At 39.1% G+C, this 16,089-nt stretch overlaps 1 protein-coding gene across 4 annotated transcripts in view; it reads right to left on the bottom strand.

Annotated features, from left to right (window-relative positions):
• The window catches only part of KAT2B (lysine acetyltransferase 2B), an 87,726-nt gene that overhangs the window by 25,827 nt on the left and 45,810 nt on the right, over positions 1-16,089 (bottom strand). For all 4 annotated transcript variants that reach the window (XM_087712847.1, XM_087712844.1, XM_087712845.1 and 1 more), the window contains exon 7: positions 10,061-10,167. In XM_087712847.1, the coding sequence (XP_087568973.1) occupies positions 10,061-10,167 (107 nt within the window). The remainder of the gene's footprint in view (positions 1-10,060; positions 10,168-16,089) is intronic.

The raw sequence follows: 16,089 nt of genomic DNA, 5'->3' as shown, positions 1-16,089 counted from the left end.
GTATTACTAACTTAACAACTACAGTGATTCACTTACAACAGTGATAAGAAACATCATAAAGTGGGGCAAAATTCACTTAACAATTGTCTAATTTAGCAACAGAAATTTTAGGTTTCAGCTGTGATCATAAGTAGAGGACTACCTGTACACTGTATGCACTATTATTAGGCAAGTTGTATTTTGGAGGATTAATTTTATTATTGAACAACTACAATGCTCTCAGTCAATCCAAAATGTTAATAAACCTCAAACCTGAATATTTAAGAAAGTAACAGTGATATTTTGGCTTTCTTGGGAGTACATCTATGTGTGCATAATTATTGGGCAACTATTAGTGTGCAGAATTATTATACAACTAAATGAAAAATCAAAATTTGCCCATCTCACTCATTTGTGTCTATTAAAGAGAATAATAAACAAACAACTCAAAATGTACAAATAAACATTTCTGGCAGTTCAAAAAAAATCAGTGACCAATATAGCCACCCTTCTTTTCAATAACAGTCATAAGACTTCAATTTATGGAGTCTGTCAGTTTTTGATCTGTTGACGATCAACGTTTTGTGCAGCAGCAACCACAGTCTACCAGACACTATTCAGAGAGGTGTACTGTTTTCTTTCAGTGTAAATCTCCCATTTAAGAAGGGCCCACAAGTTCCCAATAGGGTTTGGGTCAGGTGAGGAATGGGGCCATGTCATTATTCTTTCATCTTTAATGCTTTTACTGACTAGCTACACTGTGGAGTATTTGATGCATGTGATGGTGCATTGTCCTGCATAAAAATCATGGTCTTCTTGAAAGATGCAGAAAGTGTTTTCTAAAAACTGGCAATAGGTTTGGGAGTTGATTTTGAATCCATCTGCAACCCGAAAAGGTTCAACCAGCTCATCTTTAATAATACCAGTCCAGTACCAGTACCCAATACCAGTACCCCATCTCCACCTTGCTGGTTTCTGAGTCGAAGTGAAACTCTGTGCCCGTTATTGATCCAGCCACAGGTCCATCCATCTGATCCATCAAGAGTGTCATCTCATCAATCTATAAAACCTTTGAAAAATCTGTCTTCAGATATTTCATGGCCCAGTCTTGTTGTTTCAACTTATGTATCCTGTTCAGCCTTTCTTACCTTGGCCATGTCTCTGAGCACTGAATGTCTTGTACTTCTGGGCACTTCCGTAGATTGAAATTCTAGAATACAACAGCACTGGAGTATAATGGGTTTCTGGTAGCTTTTGGCAGTTAATGTACATCTTTTTTTTTTCTCACCAAGTTTCTTGTGACCCTGTTGACTATTTGCAACAAAACATGACCATGCCCCTATATTTTAGCAATTTAAAGTGTGCTGCATCCCTCTGAAAGACTTTGTGCAGTTTTCTGAATTTTTAGATCAGTTAAATATCTTTTTTGGCCCATATTGCCTTAGGAAAAGAAGGTGCCTGATAATTGATATAGGAGGTTGATTTTTTTAAACCACACCCTCCCTTATTACACAAATATTCATCACCTGATATGCTTATATCCACTAAGCATTCAAGTTTATTTGGCATGGGGTTAGAAAATATGTATAAAAATGATATGGTTAAAATACTCACTTGTCTAATAATTGTGCACATCGTGTATATAAGTCTCAATTAAGCAATGCCTAAATGTTATACAGCTATATCCTATGAAGTATTATGCAATGTCTATGCTGTTAAAATTTAATAATGTTAAATTATTACTGTTTATCTTCCATCATCCCTAAACCGATCCCAATTTAATAGTTTATGGTCCAAATTTGAAGCATTGGTAAGTATTCTCATATCAAATAATACCTCATCTTATGTAATTGTTTTAGGCGACTTCATTGCAAGGATAGGATTGAGTGATAAGACACTTTTCACTCAGTTCCATCAAACCAGCTGTAATTTAAAGGATATTACAAGGGATTGTGCCTTCTACAAACTAAAACCAAACTAATTCTTCATTTATTGAATGGATCTTTCAGTACCCGTGGTAAATTCTCTCATTGGGCCGGTTCAAGACCATCTCCCTTATTGATTATACTCTAGTCTTACAGAACTTAATTATGTCTGAACAAATTTTTTACTTAGCTAACCAGCCTGAAAGCAATCACTTCTCAGACATGCCAATCATAAAAGCACTTAACAACTGTTTTACAGAAATAGAACTTATTGCAATTTCGGAAGTGAATTCAAAACTCCGAATGGTCTGTACAAATGGTCTTAACAACCTAGTAAGCAAATCTCTCACCTGCTTGAAGCAGTGATGCATCTCCATTCTACTACAGTCAAAGAGAGATTTGAGAACTCACTCTTACAAACATTCTCCCAATTAGTGCAGTTATTCCAGCCAGTAATTTCCACTTAAATCTCAAGGAAGAGAGAAAAACTACGGCCGCTCTGAGGCAGTGGATCCAGGAGGCCTCCTTGGTTTACCGAGGAACTCCGGGAGAGGAAGCGCCGGAAGAGACTCCTAGAGCACCTATGGAGGTCCAACAAATCCGAATCGAGCCGAGCACTTCTAACATCGTGCATCAAGGAATACATCAGGGCAATTAGGACGGCAAAAAGAGCTTATATTGCCACCTTGATTGCCTCCGCTGAGTCGCGCCCAGCCGCCCTGTTTAGGATAACCCGTTCCCTCCTAAATAGGAGGGTTGCGGAGGATCCCCTGCAGGGTAGAGCTGAGGACTACGTCCAGTTCTTAGCGGACAAAGTTGCTCGGTTTCGGTCGGAGTTGGACTCCGATTCTGCAGATCCAGCCGAGGCACAAGGGGATAATCTGGTAGACCACCCCTGGGTTGAGTTTCAGGATGTTGCCCCTGGGGACGTGGACAAGGCCATGAGAGCTGTGAGTGCCTCCACATGTGTACTGGACCTGTGCCCCTCCTGGCTGGTTGCTAACAGCAGGGAGGTGACACGGGGCTGGATCCAGGCGGTTGTTACTGCCTCCCTTCGGGAGGGGGTCTTTCCCCCCGCAGTTAAAGCGGCGGTGGTGAGACCCCTCCTGAAGAAACCATCTTTGGATCCAGCCGTTCTTAACAATTATCGTCCAGTCTCCAACTTCCCCTTTGTGGGGAAAGTTGTTGAGAAGGTGGTGGCCTTTCAGCTCTAGCGGTCCTTGGAGGAAGCTAGCTATCTTGACCCATTCCAGTCTGGCTTCAGGCCTGGCTACAGCACAGAAACCGCTTTGGTCGCATTGACCGATGACCTCTGGAGAGCCAGGGACGGAGGCTACGCCTCCATCCTGGTTCTCCTTGACCTCTCAGCGGCTTTCGATACCATCGACCATGGTATCCTTCTGCGACGACTGCGGGAGGTGGGGGTGGGAGGCACTGTTTTGCAGTGGTTCTCCTCTTACCTCTCGGACAGGTCGCAGTCGGTGTTAGTTGGAGGGCAGAGATCGACCCCCAGGCCCCTAACATATGGGGTGCCGCAGGGTTCGGTCCTGTCCCCCCTACATTTCAACATCTACATAAAACCGCTGGGCGAGATCATTCGGCGGCACGGGATAAAATACCACCAGTATGCGGACGATACCCAGCTGTATCTGTCCGCCCCGTGCCAACTCAATGAAGCGGTGGAAGTGATGAACCAGGGACTTGAAGCTGTTAGTGACTGGATGAGGGCTAACAAACTCATGCTCAACCCAGATAAGACCGAGTGGCTGTTGTGTTTCCCTCCCACCAATTTGGCTAGTATTCCATCTCTCAGGCTGGGGGGTCAAACATTACGCCCCTCAGACAGGGTCCGCAACTTGGGAGTCCTCCTGGACCCACAGCTGACTTTCGAACATCACTTGTCAGCTGTGACCAGGGGGGCATTTGCCCAGGTTCGCCTGGTTCGCCAGTTGCGCCCCTACCTGAACCGGGAGGCCCTCACAACAGTCACTCGTGCCCTTGTGACCTCTAGGCTGGAATCTGCAAAGTGCTCTACATGGGGCTGCCCTTGAAGAGTATTCGGCGACTTCAGCTAGTCCAGAATGCAGCCGCGCGAGCGATTGTGGGTGCACCTCGCTTCACCCACATAACACCTATCCTCCGTGAGCTGCACTGGCTACCTGTCGATCTCCGGGTACGCTTCAAGGTGCTACTTGCCACCCATAAAGCCCTCCATGGTAGTGGATCTGGATACTTGAGATACCGCCTACTGCCAATTACCTCCACACGACCTATTAGATCTCACCGGTTAGGCCTCCTCCGAGTTCCATGTGCCGGTCAATGTCGACTGGCAACTACGCGGAGGAGAGCCTTCTCGGTGGCAGCTCCGACCCTGTGGAACGATCTCCCCGTGGAAATTCGTACCCTCACCACCCTCCAGACCTTCCGCACAGCCCTCAGAACTTGGCTATCCCGTCAGGCCTGGGGCTAAGACTACAACCCGCCCGAATAGTATGAATGTTGCGTTCTTAATTATGTATTTGTCTTATATGTTAAAAGTTTGTCTCCCCCTCCCCCCTTTTTAAGTTGTAAGCCGCCCTGAGTCCCCCCAGGGAAAAGGGCGGCATATAAATAAACTTTAAATCTAAAATCTAAAAAACAAACAGGTAGGATTTTTCTCTCTCAGCCCTGCTCTGGCATAGAATGTCTTGAGGCCAAGGGTAAACTCATCAAGGGATCCAATTTATATAAAGACAAACCAGCTGAGCATTGTGTTCAGGATTATATGCTCCTGAAGAAACAATGTAAACATCTTAAAAAAAATAAGATAAAAACTTCACTAGGACCTCCAAAGCCAGAAATTCCACTTTATTATTGCACTTGATAGCATACAATTGAGAGATCTCTTCTGTTCCTCACCACTTACCTGCATCTGTGTGAGAAAACCACTTCAGAGAATTATATCTACAAGAAGAGCCCTCCAAATTTGATTTAGATCTCAAAGTTTCCCAAAAGGGCCCCTGTCACAAATGCTGAAATAAAGAAGCTTGTAAAACAGTTGTGAAACAATATAGGCTGATGGACCCCTGTTCTTGCCTGCCTGCTTTATCTTTATTATTGATCACACTGCAGAGATTCCTGAGGACTGGAACTTAGCTATTATTGTGCCTATATACAAAAAGGACACACAAGATTTGCTTGAAAATTACAGGTTTAGCAACTTGTTAAGCATAATAAGCAAGCTATATGCAGTCACCTATATAATAAATTAGTTGATTGCATTGATTCATAACTGGCTGATAAGCAAGTAGACTTTAGGTCTGGATACTCTATATATGGACATGCCCTTATATTTCAACATCTGGCTGAAAAATACACATTTAAAGCAGATTCTACACTGTATCCTGGATTTATTGATTTTAGGCCTGCATTTAGTTCCCAGAGCTATGCTCAGGATAAAAGCACCAGTAATAGACAGTAACTTTTGCCTATGTATAACCTCTATAAGAACTCCAGATTCAAAGTCCATTGGAGTATGCAAGGCCAATATACTAATGAGATTCAAATCCAAAGAGGAGTGAGGCAGGTACATATTTTAGCTCCTCCTGTTTAATTTATATAGAAATTCACTTGTGACCAGAATGAATAAATTAGAGTAACCACCCACCAAAATTAGCTAATAGACATATTGCTATCTTGTTATATGCAGATGATAAAACACTTTTGCCACAAAAATTAATTGGACTCAAACTGAGTCCAACTAATGCCTTGACCAGGTATTGCTCAGAGCAAGCTTTCAAAATCAATTATAGTAAAACCAAAATTCTATTTTTTTTATTTTTTATTTTTGTAGAGACCCAAATAGTATGCTTGGAGGACCAGAATATTGAACAAGTTAAAATCTTCAAATATCTGAGCATGATTTTCTATTGTTCCACAAAATGCAGTGTGCATCAAAACTATGTTATAAAAAATTCTCAAAAAACAGTAACTGCAATCCAATCAGTCTATTTCACTAGAGAAGTAAGCAGCACCAAAGCTATTTTCAGCAAAGGCTCATGTACAACTACTCTTCAATGCCCAGCTATGACCCAATTCCTCTGCTGCCCCTCTTGAAAAGCTCTGGTTTAAATTTCTAAAGGCCTGCAATATGCAAGTAGAGCCATTTGTTTCCAATATATTTACGGCGTGAGGCAAGGCTGTTCAAGATGGAAACGAGTGCATGCATCTGCATTATAACACATTAGCTGAAAATACTGTTCTTCCTCACAGGCCTGAGTTCTTTCCTTATGGAGAATGACTATAAATTAACATGGATTAATGCTATTGTATTAAAACACCAACATCTCTGTCTCTCCCAGGAGGAGTTCCTAATGATAGGCTATGAACATGCACTTAGTGTATTTAAAAAACACATTCAAGACCAAGAAATTCAACAGGACCCATTTTACCCAAGAAAGTTTTCTTAAACAGACAGGACCTTCCTCCACCCCCCACATCACAAAATAGCAAGATATTTATATTACATAACCATCTCTAAATTTTAGAGGACATTAATTTTAGCATGTTGGAATGCTTTGCCCATAGCAATTCTGGAAGGCCAATATAAAAAAGTTCCATATGAGATGAAGCTGTGCCCCTGTGGAGAAGGGACCATTAAAACTGCAGCTCATATACTGTTATATTGCGCCCCCCCGCCAAGGGACTCACAGATACCTTACCTGATTAAATATCCAGGAAACTCTGAACATTTTTACGTTAAGCTACTATTGTTGGATCAGTATGATTCAGTTACTCTGAATGTAGCTAAGTTTTGTTGCATTATCTTTAAAATTAGGCAGACTTTGGTCACCCATTAATTTCATTCTCAATCATAACATATTATTTTGCCCTGTCCTGTTTGGTTCTGTTCAGTTTTGCTTTATTTTAATGTTTATTTTTTTTTTGTGCTGGTTTATGACTTTAATAAGTATTAATTGGAATTAATTAATTGAAATAATTCCTGCTTCTTTCATCTAAAACTATTAACTAGAAATCCCAAAATCTGAACATCTACTCATAAGATATGTTGAGAGGTGACTGACCCTTGCAAAAGAAGTATCTTACAAATCAGGCCTGTGGCCTATCAGCCCAATCCTTGCTATAAAGGTAAATAACGGACACTGTCTAGTGATTTTTTCCAAAATCTAATCCTTGGTGATTTCAATATCTAGCATTATTAGGTTCAATTTCTCCAAGTAAATTGTTTTTTTAGCCAATCTGAATTTTTACTGGATACCATTTCACTTGTTCTTATCTAAAATTTAGAAATTGCTTTTAAGTTTTTATGTTCTAGCATTTGAAGTTAGTCCGGCTTTCATTTTGAATTTAGGCCTGTTTTCCAGATGTCATGCCTTGAATTAATCTGAGCCAATGTGAGAATTACCCTAACGAAAGCAAGTGACGCTCTTAACTGAAGAACTAAAGAATCACAATACAATGTTTCAAACTCTTGAGGGAACTGTTATATAAATTTTACATAGCATGAAGTATTATTAACAAATAGCCACATATTTAAAACGAGTAGTCTTAGCTTCTAGTAATTTGTCAGGTCAACAATTGCACTTTGAAATTGTTGGTTATTAATGCTCTCTTAACTTGTTCTTGTTTTGTTTTGGGGTTGTTGTTTTTTTGCAGATACTTTATTACCAGGCTAGGTAACATTATCAGTGCAAGTGAGAATGGGATTTGATAGCTGTTTATATATAGTAAATTGTCCTGCTAATCTTGGTAGGCATGTGGCTTCCTCCTTGATGATTCCTTGTCTCTCTTATTTTATCTTCCCTGTTTACCTGGTGCTGCTTCTTCCTTATGCCTCTGTCATATTAAAACAGGAACAGTAGAGAATATATATGAGACAATATACAACATATTGGAATACAGAAATAGTTTCAAAAGAAGGCAACACCATATTATCCTTCATGGAAACTCTAATGAGCAAAGAAACATTGGCAAATTAGAAACTCACGTTTATTAAAATTTGGCTCACATTAGAGCTTCACTGTCAAAACAACAACCCAACCACTCACAAGAGGAACTGCATACAAGCATTATTCAGATGAGAGCAAACTCATTGTTGTAACTGGAGTATCAAAAAGGGAAAGCAGACCACCTATAACTCACTGTCCAAAAAATATCCAGCAACTTCATCAAAAAATGGATAAGTAGAATGCTCAACTATTACAGTTACACAAAAAAGGTGTTCCCATACATCAAAAACATCTCTGAGACAATGAAATGGACTACTAGGTATAACCCTACATCATCACTGAAGCTCACCAAGCAACAAAATCCCTCCAAAATATCTTAAGCAAACCAAGAGGAAAAATTGGACTCATCGTACAGTATAAACACTATGTAGGCTGATGGAAAAAAGGCTAGCAGATTGCTTTCTATGAGCATCTTGCTGGCAGTCAAAAACATGACAAAAACTTGTTCCAACTGGGAAACTGTTAATGTTATTGATCAAGCCAAATAAAAAAATGCAAGGGAATTCCTAGGAGCTTGGCATTCACCCAAATAAGCCATCTATAGATACAGAGACACAGCCCCATTTTACATATTATTTAAAATACACAATCAAAAACCTGGATGGGAAACTAACAGCCTAGAACATATCTTCACAAGCAACTAAAATCCTGATATAGGAAACAGAACGAAATCAACTATCAGACAGGAAATAATGCCCTAATCAAGAACTACTAAAGAGGAAACAACATCTCTACTAAAATTGGCCGGGCAAACTACTGCATATAAACAGCAAAGCTCAGTTTCCCACATACTGATGTTACTGGTAGTAAACAATCTTCAAGAAAACAACCAAGCTCAGAGAACCAAAAATCCACAATTCAAAATGCAGCTACACATATTCTCGTGTGTTGATATTGAGTAAATTTAAGTAAATGTGTCTCCACTTCTATAGAAAGGTGTTAAATAAAAATCTAACTACATACCTCCTGCCTCTTTCTTATTAAACAAGGACTCTCTACGAGATTTTACCTGGACAAAATTATAGCAAAACATGATGTTCTCTGAAACACTGCAGCCCTCAGAGGAGATACACCTCTACAGGTTTAGAACAATTTGGAGTAGCCAGCTCAAGGCTATTAAATTGCTGCAAGAAAATTCTGTATGGTCAACTCAACCCAGGGACAATTCGTACAGGATGTCACAGACAGACCTAGGTGGGTGGATGAGCAAGCGAGTGGGTAGAGTGCAGATTGGTGGAGCAGTGGGCTTCCCATTTTCACATCCCCTGCCACTGCCGCTGAAACCAGTGGGCGGTTGAACAGTGGAAAGGCAGCAGTGGACAGAGGTGTCCTATTTCCACACATCCCAGCACCACCGAAACCGGCCTCTTTAGCCCAGAGCTCTATGTGGTGGTGGCAGGGGATGTCTCTGATAGTCGCTGCCTCCCTCCCACCTGCCCCGTCTAATGACAGTATAGTTCTCAGGTTTTTTGGCCCAGAGCTCAGCACAGTAGCAGCAGGGATGTGAAAATGGGAAGCCCCCTGCCACCACCCTGCTTTCTCCTCACCTGCTTGCTCACCCACCCACTCGGTTCTCCCTCTGGCTGTCTATGGCAAGCTGTCCCCATAGCAAATTGGCCATATGAAATTGTCTTGCAGCGACTTGGTGAGTCGGCAGGGGAGGCTTGGCAGTGGCTAGCTGTTGGCAGGGAGCTGGCTGTGCCATATTGGCTGCGGCAAGTTGTCCCATTTCGGCCCCTATCCTCTTCTGTAAGAGCCTCAAAATGTGGCTCTGCTGATTGGCCCCGAGTCTAATATGATATTCAGTGTTGAAGGTGGTCGGTTGACTAGGAAAAAGCTCCTGCCTCCTTTATTGTTCTGTTTTTTAGACTTATTAAATGTCTGTTAATTTTAATGTTTAACTTTGTGTACCTTTGCTTTTATGATGCATGTAAATCAAGCAGAGTCGCTTGACAATGAGGGAAGGTATATAAATTAAAAAAATAAAACAGAAGAAACATAATTGTAAAGGCAATGTAAATGATATTCAAATTAAATTAAAAGACAATCTTTATGCATTTATAAGTGGGACAAAACTGTCCATTAAGTAAATAATGTTAACACAGAATCTATTTTGGTCCTCATTTTGTTTTGCACTACAATATTTACCTGTTTGGATGCCCAGTTGGTTGCTTCGAGAAGTGGAAGTTATGAAATCTGGATCCCAGATAGGAGAATTTTGACTGTATACCTCTTCCTCCAACATAGACAGGAACCTTAACACAGAGGTCAAAGCAGTATTAATGTATACAGTGTAATCTACCAAGATAACATCCATTTCTTTATACTTGGCTTAGCACTAGAATCTTCCCCGGAGAGGTTAGGTATTTGCAAGATAAACAGAACATTTTGATCATTTGTACCTTGAAAAAGAATTTGGCTTGATTTGTTTGGTGATGTATTTTTTTGTTTTCTTAGCAATCCATGATGGTTTTAAGCATTTTGTGCAATGTCAAATTTCAAGAGCATCATTACTGTTTCCATCCTGCTTCTTCAAATGTCAACATTCACTTTCTTAGAATGTCATAGGGATAAAGAAGTGGATGTCCAGTAACATGGTAGATGAATTCACCATGCAGATGGGGATACCATTGGAATATTTAGTATACCAGGTTAGGGGACAGGTGATCACAGAAAAAGTGTATCTATCTACGTTGACACTGATTTGATGGCAGCTAATGAATGAATCCATCAATCAATGTGAAAATATAGTATCAGTTCAAACAAATCTTATGTGAGATGAAGATGTCTTTACTGAAGTTGTGGACTATATAATCCACCCTGAGAGCTGGTAAATGGATGTTTTTGACCTCTCTCTCTCAGATTAAGTGATTGCTCAAAATGATCATCTGGCCTCCATGCCTAAGAAAAGGATTAAAACTTGGGTTCCTTGCTTCTAGTCCAGCATCTTAACCAGTATGTATGTATGTATGCATGTGCTCCAAACAAGAGATGAATTAGAAGTGGGGTACTTTTATCAATTCTACTTTAAAAGACTTTTTTCTTCTAAATATTATAAGTAACTACTGATTGGAAGGTGGTAGCCTAAGAGGCTAATGATCTCGGAGGGGAATATGGTTACTTTTTAGAGATGAATGGACTTCCAGAGGACCACTAGGTGGCAATAAAGCAATCATGATGGAACCCAGCAGACCATTAGATCTTGCTTTTATAAAAAAAATCATTCTAAATTTTAAGGATATTATTTTCCTCAAAAACATTGTTTAAAAACTGTTTCCCTGTATCTATGAAAACTATATTTTATTCCTTAAATATTTACTTAAGAGTTTAGTGGATTTTAGTTTGCGACAAAGGAAGTAGAGAAATAAACTAAACATTTTTTAGCCAAAATTACTAAATGGCTTAATATTATTTCATATGTAAGTACTGTATTTTAAAAATATATCCATGCATTTTTATCTATAAGACTGCAACAAGATGGATTTGAGGAATTAAACCACATCAAACAATCCAGAATAAATTCCCAAAGGAATTATACCAAATTATACCAGCAAAAAAACCCAGCAAAATCTATTTTAATAAGAATAATTTAAGGAAAAAAACCAGAAATGAAACCATTTATAGAAATAAACAAACCATAAATGGACGTTCATCCTAAGCTTTGATTTTGGTTTTCTAATATTAACAAGCTCTGAAAACAAATAGTAGCTGATATCGCACATCACAACAGGTAACAGAACCATTTTGGAGACTGCTTAAGCTTCTCCTGGCATCACTTTCCCCTGGCAAAGTGATGGCAATTACTCTCCTGACTGTTAAACTCATATTTCTAACCTTCAACTCTTTAAAGCAATATTGCACTACATTAAAGCATGCCTTTACATTCTTTCCTTGCTGTCTGTTGAAGACTCTGCTTTGAAAAATAAGAACCCACCCAGAATTCTAAATGGCAGTTTCACCAATATAGCCAGGCAGTTTAGTTAAAGCAACCCCAGAGTAATAACATTAATGATTGCAAGAATACATTTTACAAACACTGTATGTAATGTCTCAACCCATATATTAAAAGGAATATGTATTTTTTTTCTTACATTGAACTGATGCAAAGAATATGCTTTCTATTCCAAAGCTCCCAGATAGCTGGAATGATTATTGTTAATATCCATAATAATTATGATTATTGTTAATATCCATAATAATTATGATTATTGTTAATATCCATAATAATTATCATTCCAGTTATAGTATATTAGCTATGTATTTTATTCTAGGAATTAAACCTGCTAAAACATAATGCAACCTATTTTTGAGTTAACAAAACTATGAGATTTAATTGTATGGCTGCAGTCCTAAAGAAAAGGGAGTGATCTATTGGGATTTAATTACACAACTGTGAGGCTGATATTGTTAAATCAACTTACCTTGGAAGAAGATCAACTGAATTCAATTGATAAATTTTAAATAAGCCTATATAAGATAGTGCTATTTTTTTGCACAAATCCTCAAAATGACTCATTACCTTAAGAACGATTGTTCCAAGATATCTACTTTCTTATTTCACCTTAAATATGAGACCCTGTCAGTTCAAGAAAAAAAAAGGGCAAATACGAACAAATCAAATTTGGACCATGTTTGATATAAGCTATGGTTCCAAGGAAAAGGTATTAGATTCCATAATGTTACATGAGAAATATGACTGACTGCCTATTAAAACTAACCACTTAGCACACTCACTAATCGTGTTAACAGTTCAGTCTTTCTCCAACCTCATGGCTTTCAGAAGTATTGGCTCTAGTTGCCACGCTAGTAGGAAATTTTGAGAACTGAAGCTTATGAGAGTTGGAATTCGACAAACTTGAAGAACAGAAGGATGATGTTGGCTTGCCAAAGCAATTTTGTGAACAGCTTGTCTGATGACAGAATCAGTCAACTCACCAGGGAACAATTTAACAAATACAAAAGTTAAAGTAATTTCAATGAAATCATGGGCAATAATAATAAAAGAAAGTCAATCCAGAAATACAAGAGTTACAATAATTTTATTGAAAATGTAGTCACCAATAATTAAAAGTAACTCAATGAAATGATTAATGCTGCATTGAACTGTCCAATAGCGAATTGCCCATGGTGAGTTGGCCACAGCAAGTTATTCTAGATCCATCTGATGAGTCAGATTCTGAAGTAGAAGACAGATTCTAACTCTGCAATCAGGAGCCAGTTTGTTCTCTTAAGACTAAGGAACAGAAATGATTGTAAAATAAACTGGAAGTCTTCGACATCTACTGCAAAAACATAACAAGCTAAATCAACTCACTTTTTCTGAGCAGAAAATGATCCTAAGCCCTAATATGCTGAAAGATCAATTGAGTAAAACAGATTTCTGTGATGCTCATCTAAAGAAAAAGGTGATTCAGGAAAACAGGCACATCCAAATCAGTGCTTTAAAAGAAGGGCTTGAGAGTCAAATTTCTGTTAGCAAACAACAATTTTCCAACCCTGAATACGAGTTTGTGAATGTGCTGTTTCTGATTTTGGGATTGGTACAAGATTACTCTTAAATTTGAATCTTGGACTTGCATACCTGGAATCTTCGCTTCTGAAGTAATCTTGTTTTTCCCAAGCATTTACATTTTTGCACTGTGATAAGATTTATAGCTGTCATAAAGAACTCTGATACCAGTATGATCTCCTGCACTTACAATTGCTGATACAGGGCTGACTATTTGCCAACCTCACATAAGAAGTATCTCAACTGTAGTCAATGTTATGAAGCAACTGGTAGCTAAAAATGAGTAACTGAAAGCTCAGCTGGCATATTTGCCAATACAGATGGAAATACCATGTCCTAAATATCCTGTCTCAACATCTGAGAAATTTGATTGTGCTCACTGCTAGATTCTTGTTTTGGGAAACTAAATGTGCTCTCTTGTCTTGAATATTTCTATTTGGACTATAAAGTCATGTTCATTATCAATTTTTTTAGTTCAGCTGCTAAATGGGCTACCCCCTTAATAGTGAATGTATCAGGTCATTCATGTTTATGTTTGAAAATCCTACTAAATCCACTCTGTCAAGCCATAATATTAGATAATTGTGACTAGAAGTCACTTCAGTGGCTGAATATGTAACTGACAGATTCTTGGCATAAAAACTGGAGTAAAATAAGGATGGACCCTTATCTAGGATGCTGATGGCATCCTAGATAAGATAAACTAGAGTAGAATATGTTTACAGTTTGCAAGTCTTAAGTCATACGTGCTTGCAAATTCATGGGCATCTAGACTAATGAAAAAAACATTTCCATCCAGTTTCTTACCAAATATAAAATGGCTTCTAACTCCAAATACCTAAGACATCAGCTGGGCCAGATGTCAAGACAAATGATAACCCTGGTATATATTGTACTGTGGAGATTATAGTACCATATCCAACAAAAAACAACAACACAATCCTACATTCTTCTGTACCAAGTAAATGGATGGCTCCAATTTAGACAGATTCCTAAACCAAGATTGCAAGCACTTCTACTCAGCCCCAGCTCTTGAACCATACTCAGAAAAAATGCAATAGTATTTGTGATAATCTAATCTCCACTCTTATGATCTCAGACCATAATGAATTCTGAAGTCCAAGTAATACTTGGACCAATACTTCACAGAGACCTATAAGATTCCCCAGGGTTCAGTACAGCTCTATTCCCAGTGGAATTCACTGTCAGGCTAGTGCTTTCTGGATCTAGAGTAGTGGTGAGTTCTGGGCGGTCCAGTCCGGTCCGGCCATACCTGTATGATAGCTCATTTGGCCTCCTGCCTGCCTACGTTCCATAGCTGTTTATAATGCGACTGGCCAATTGCTGACACGTGCATAGCATGCGGCGGCTGCACAACCTCCGCCGAGAAACTGGGTGTCGCAGGGGGGTGGCTTGTGCATGCATGCGCAGAGCGTGTGCCCAATGAGGATGCCCTGCCCCCTGCACAGTATACCAGTTGTGATGGGGTCCGGAACCCATCACTAACCTGGAGTATGGGTTGGAGTAAATTGAAATGGACTTGTAAAACATTGTTTCTCTGACTGGGTACAAATTCGTGACCCACATCCTCTGACCAAAGGCAACTCTATATTTCAGCTTTCTTAATTATGTAGAACTACACATCCTGCACTAAAAGTTTCCCAACACTGTCTTCTTAGTATGATAACTTCACAGATTTCAGCAAGCAAGAGGATGATAAACTACCATCTAATTGGCCTTATAATTGCCCCACTGACCTGATCACTGCCCAAATGAGCAGATTGAAGATTTTATAATTTTACAAGCAATAACCTTAGCAAAATTCATCCACTCCCCTATTGCACTGGCTCCTGCTGGTGTTCTGTTTGTAAAAACATAAATTATGGGAACTGTAAAATTGCAACAATTTCCAGGCTGTCAACCAGATCTCCATTTGGAATAGATATTCTCCATCACTGAACTTTTGGAGCATTTGCAAAGATATGCATCTGTACTAAATTGAGCCTAGTGATGCTTATAATTTGCTTCACATCTAAGATGGTGATTAATGTAAAATTTCTTTCCACACCCAGCATAATCACTTTTAATGCACAGTGATGCTGTCTATGAATGTTGTGCACCTGTTGGCTTCCAAAATCTGAGGAATATTATTTGCCAGGATTATTAAACTCTGTCTTGATGACATTCTAATCCATTTATCTTCTTCTTAACAATATGAAACTCATATTGGATGAGTAGTCTTGCAGCAATTCCAAGTACATGACTTCTGTATTATGTAATGAAAATGTGAATTTGAGGCACATCAGATTTTTTGGGATATTGCATCTCACCAACACAGATACGGATGGAGCCTAACAAAGTACAAGCTATTAAATCTGGCAACTACCCCAGAAAGTCAAGAGCGTTCAGAGGGTAATGGGTTTTGTAAACTATTATTCTTCCTTCGTTCCAAGTTTTGCTGAGTTCAGAGCCCTTTAATCTACTGCATAAGCAAACATTACAGTATTTATTTGGGATACACTGGTTCAGAAAGCTTTTGAAAAACTAAAGAAACTTTTTTCTCTTCAGCCTATCCTGCAATATCTGACCATTTCTCACTGAAATAGATTCTTTAGCTGCCAAATGGAAGGCATCTGCTGCAAGTTGCAGTCATAGCCTTATATTCTGG

The sequence above is a fragment of the Thamnophis sirtalis genome, unplaced genomic scaffold, assembly GCF_051295495.1.
Source record: "Thamnophis sirtalis isolate CommonGarterSnake01/CBP01778 unplaced genomic scaffold, rThaSir2_p1.2 scaffold_4, whole genome shotgun sequence".
Lineage (NCBI taxonomy): Eukaryota > Metazoa > Chordata > Lepidosauria > Squamata > Natricidae > Thamnophis > Thamnophis sirtalis.
This window is presented reverse-complemented; position numbering and strand designations above follow the sequence as displayed.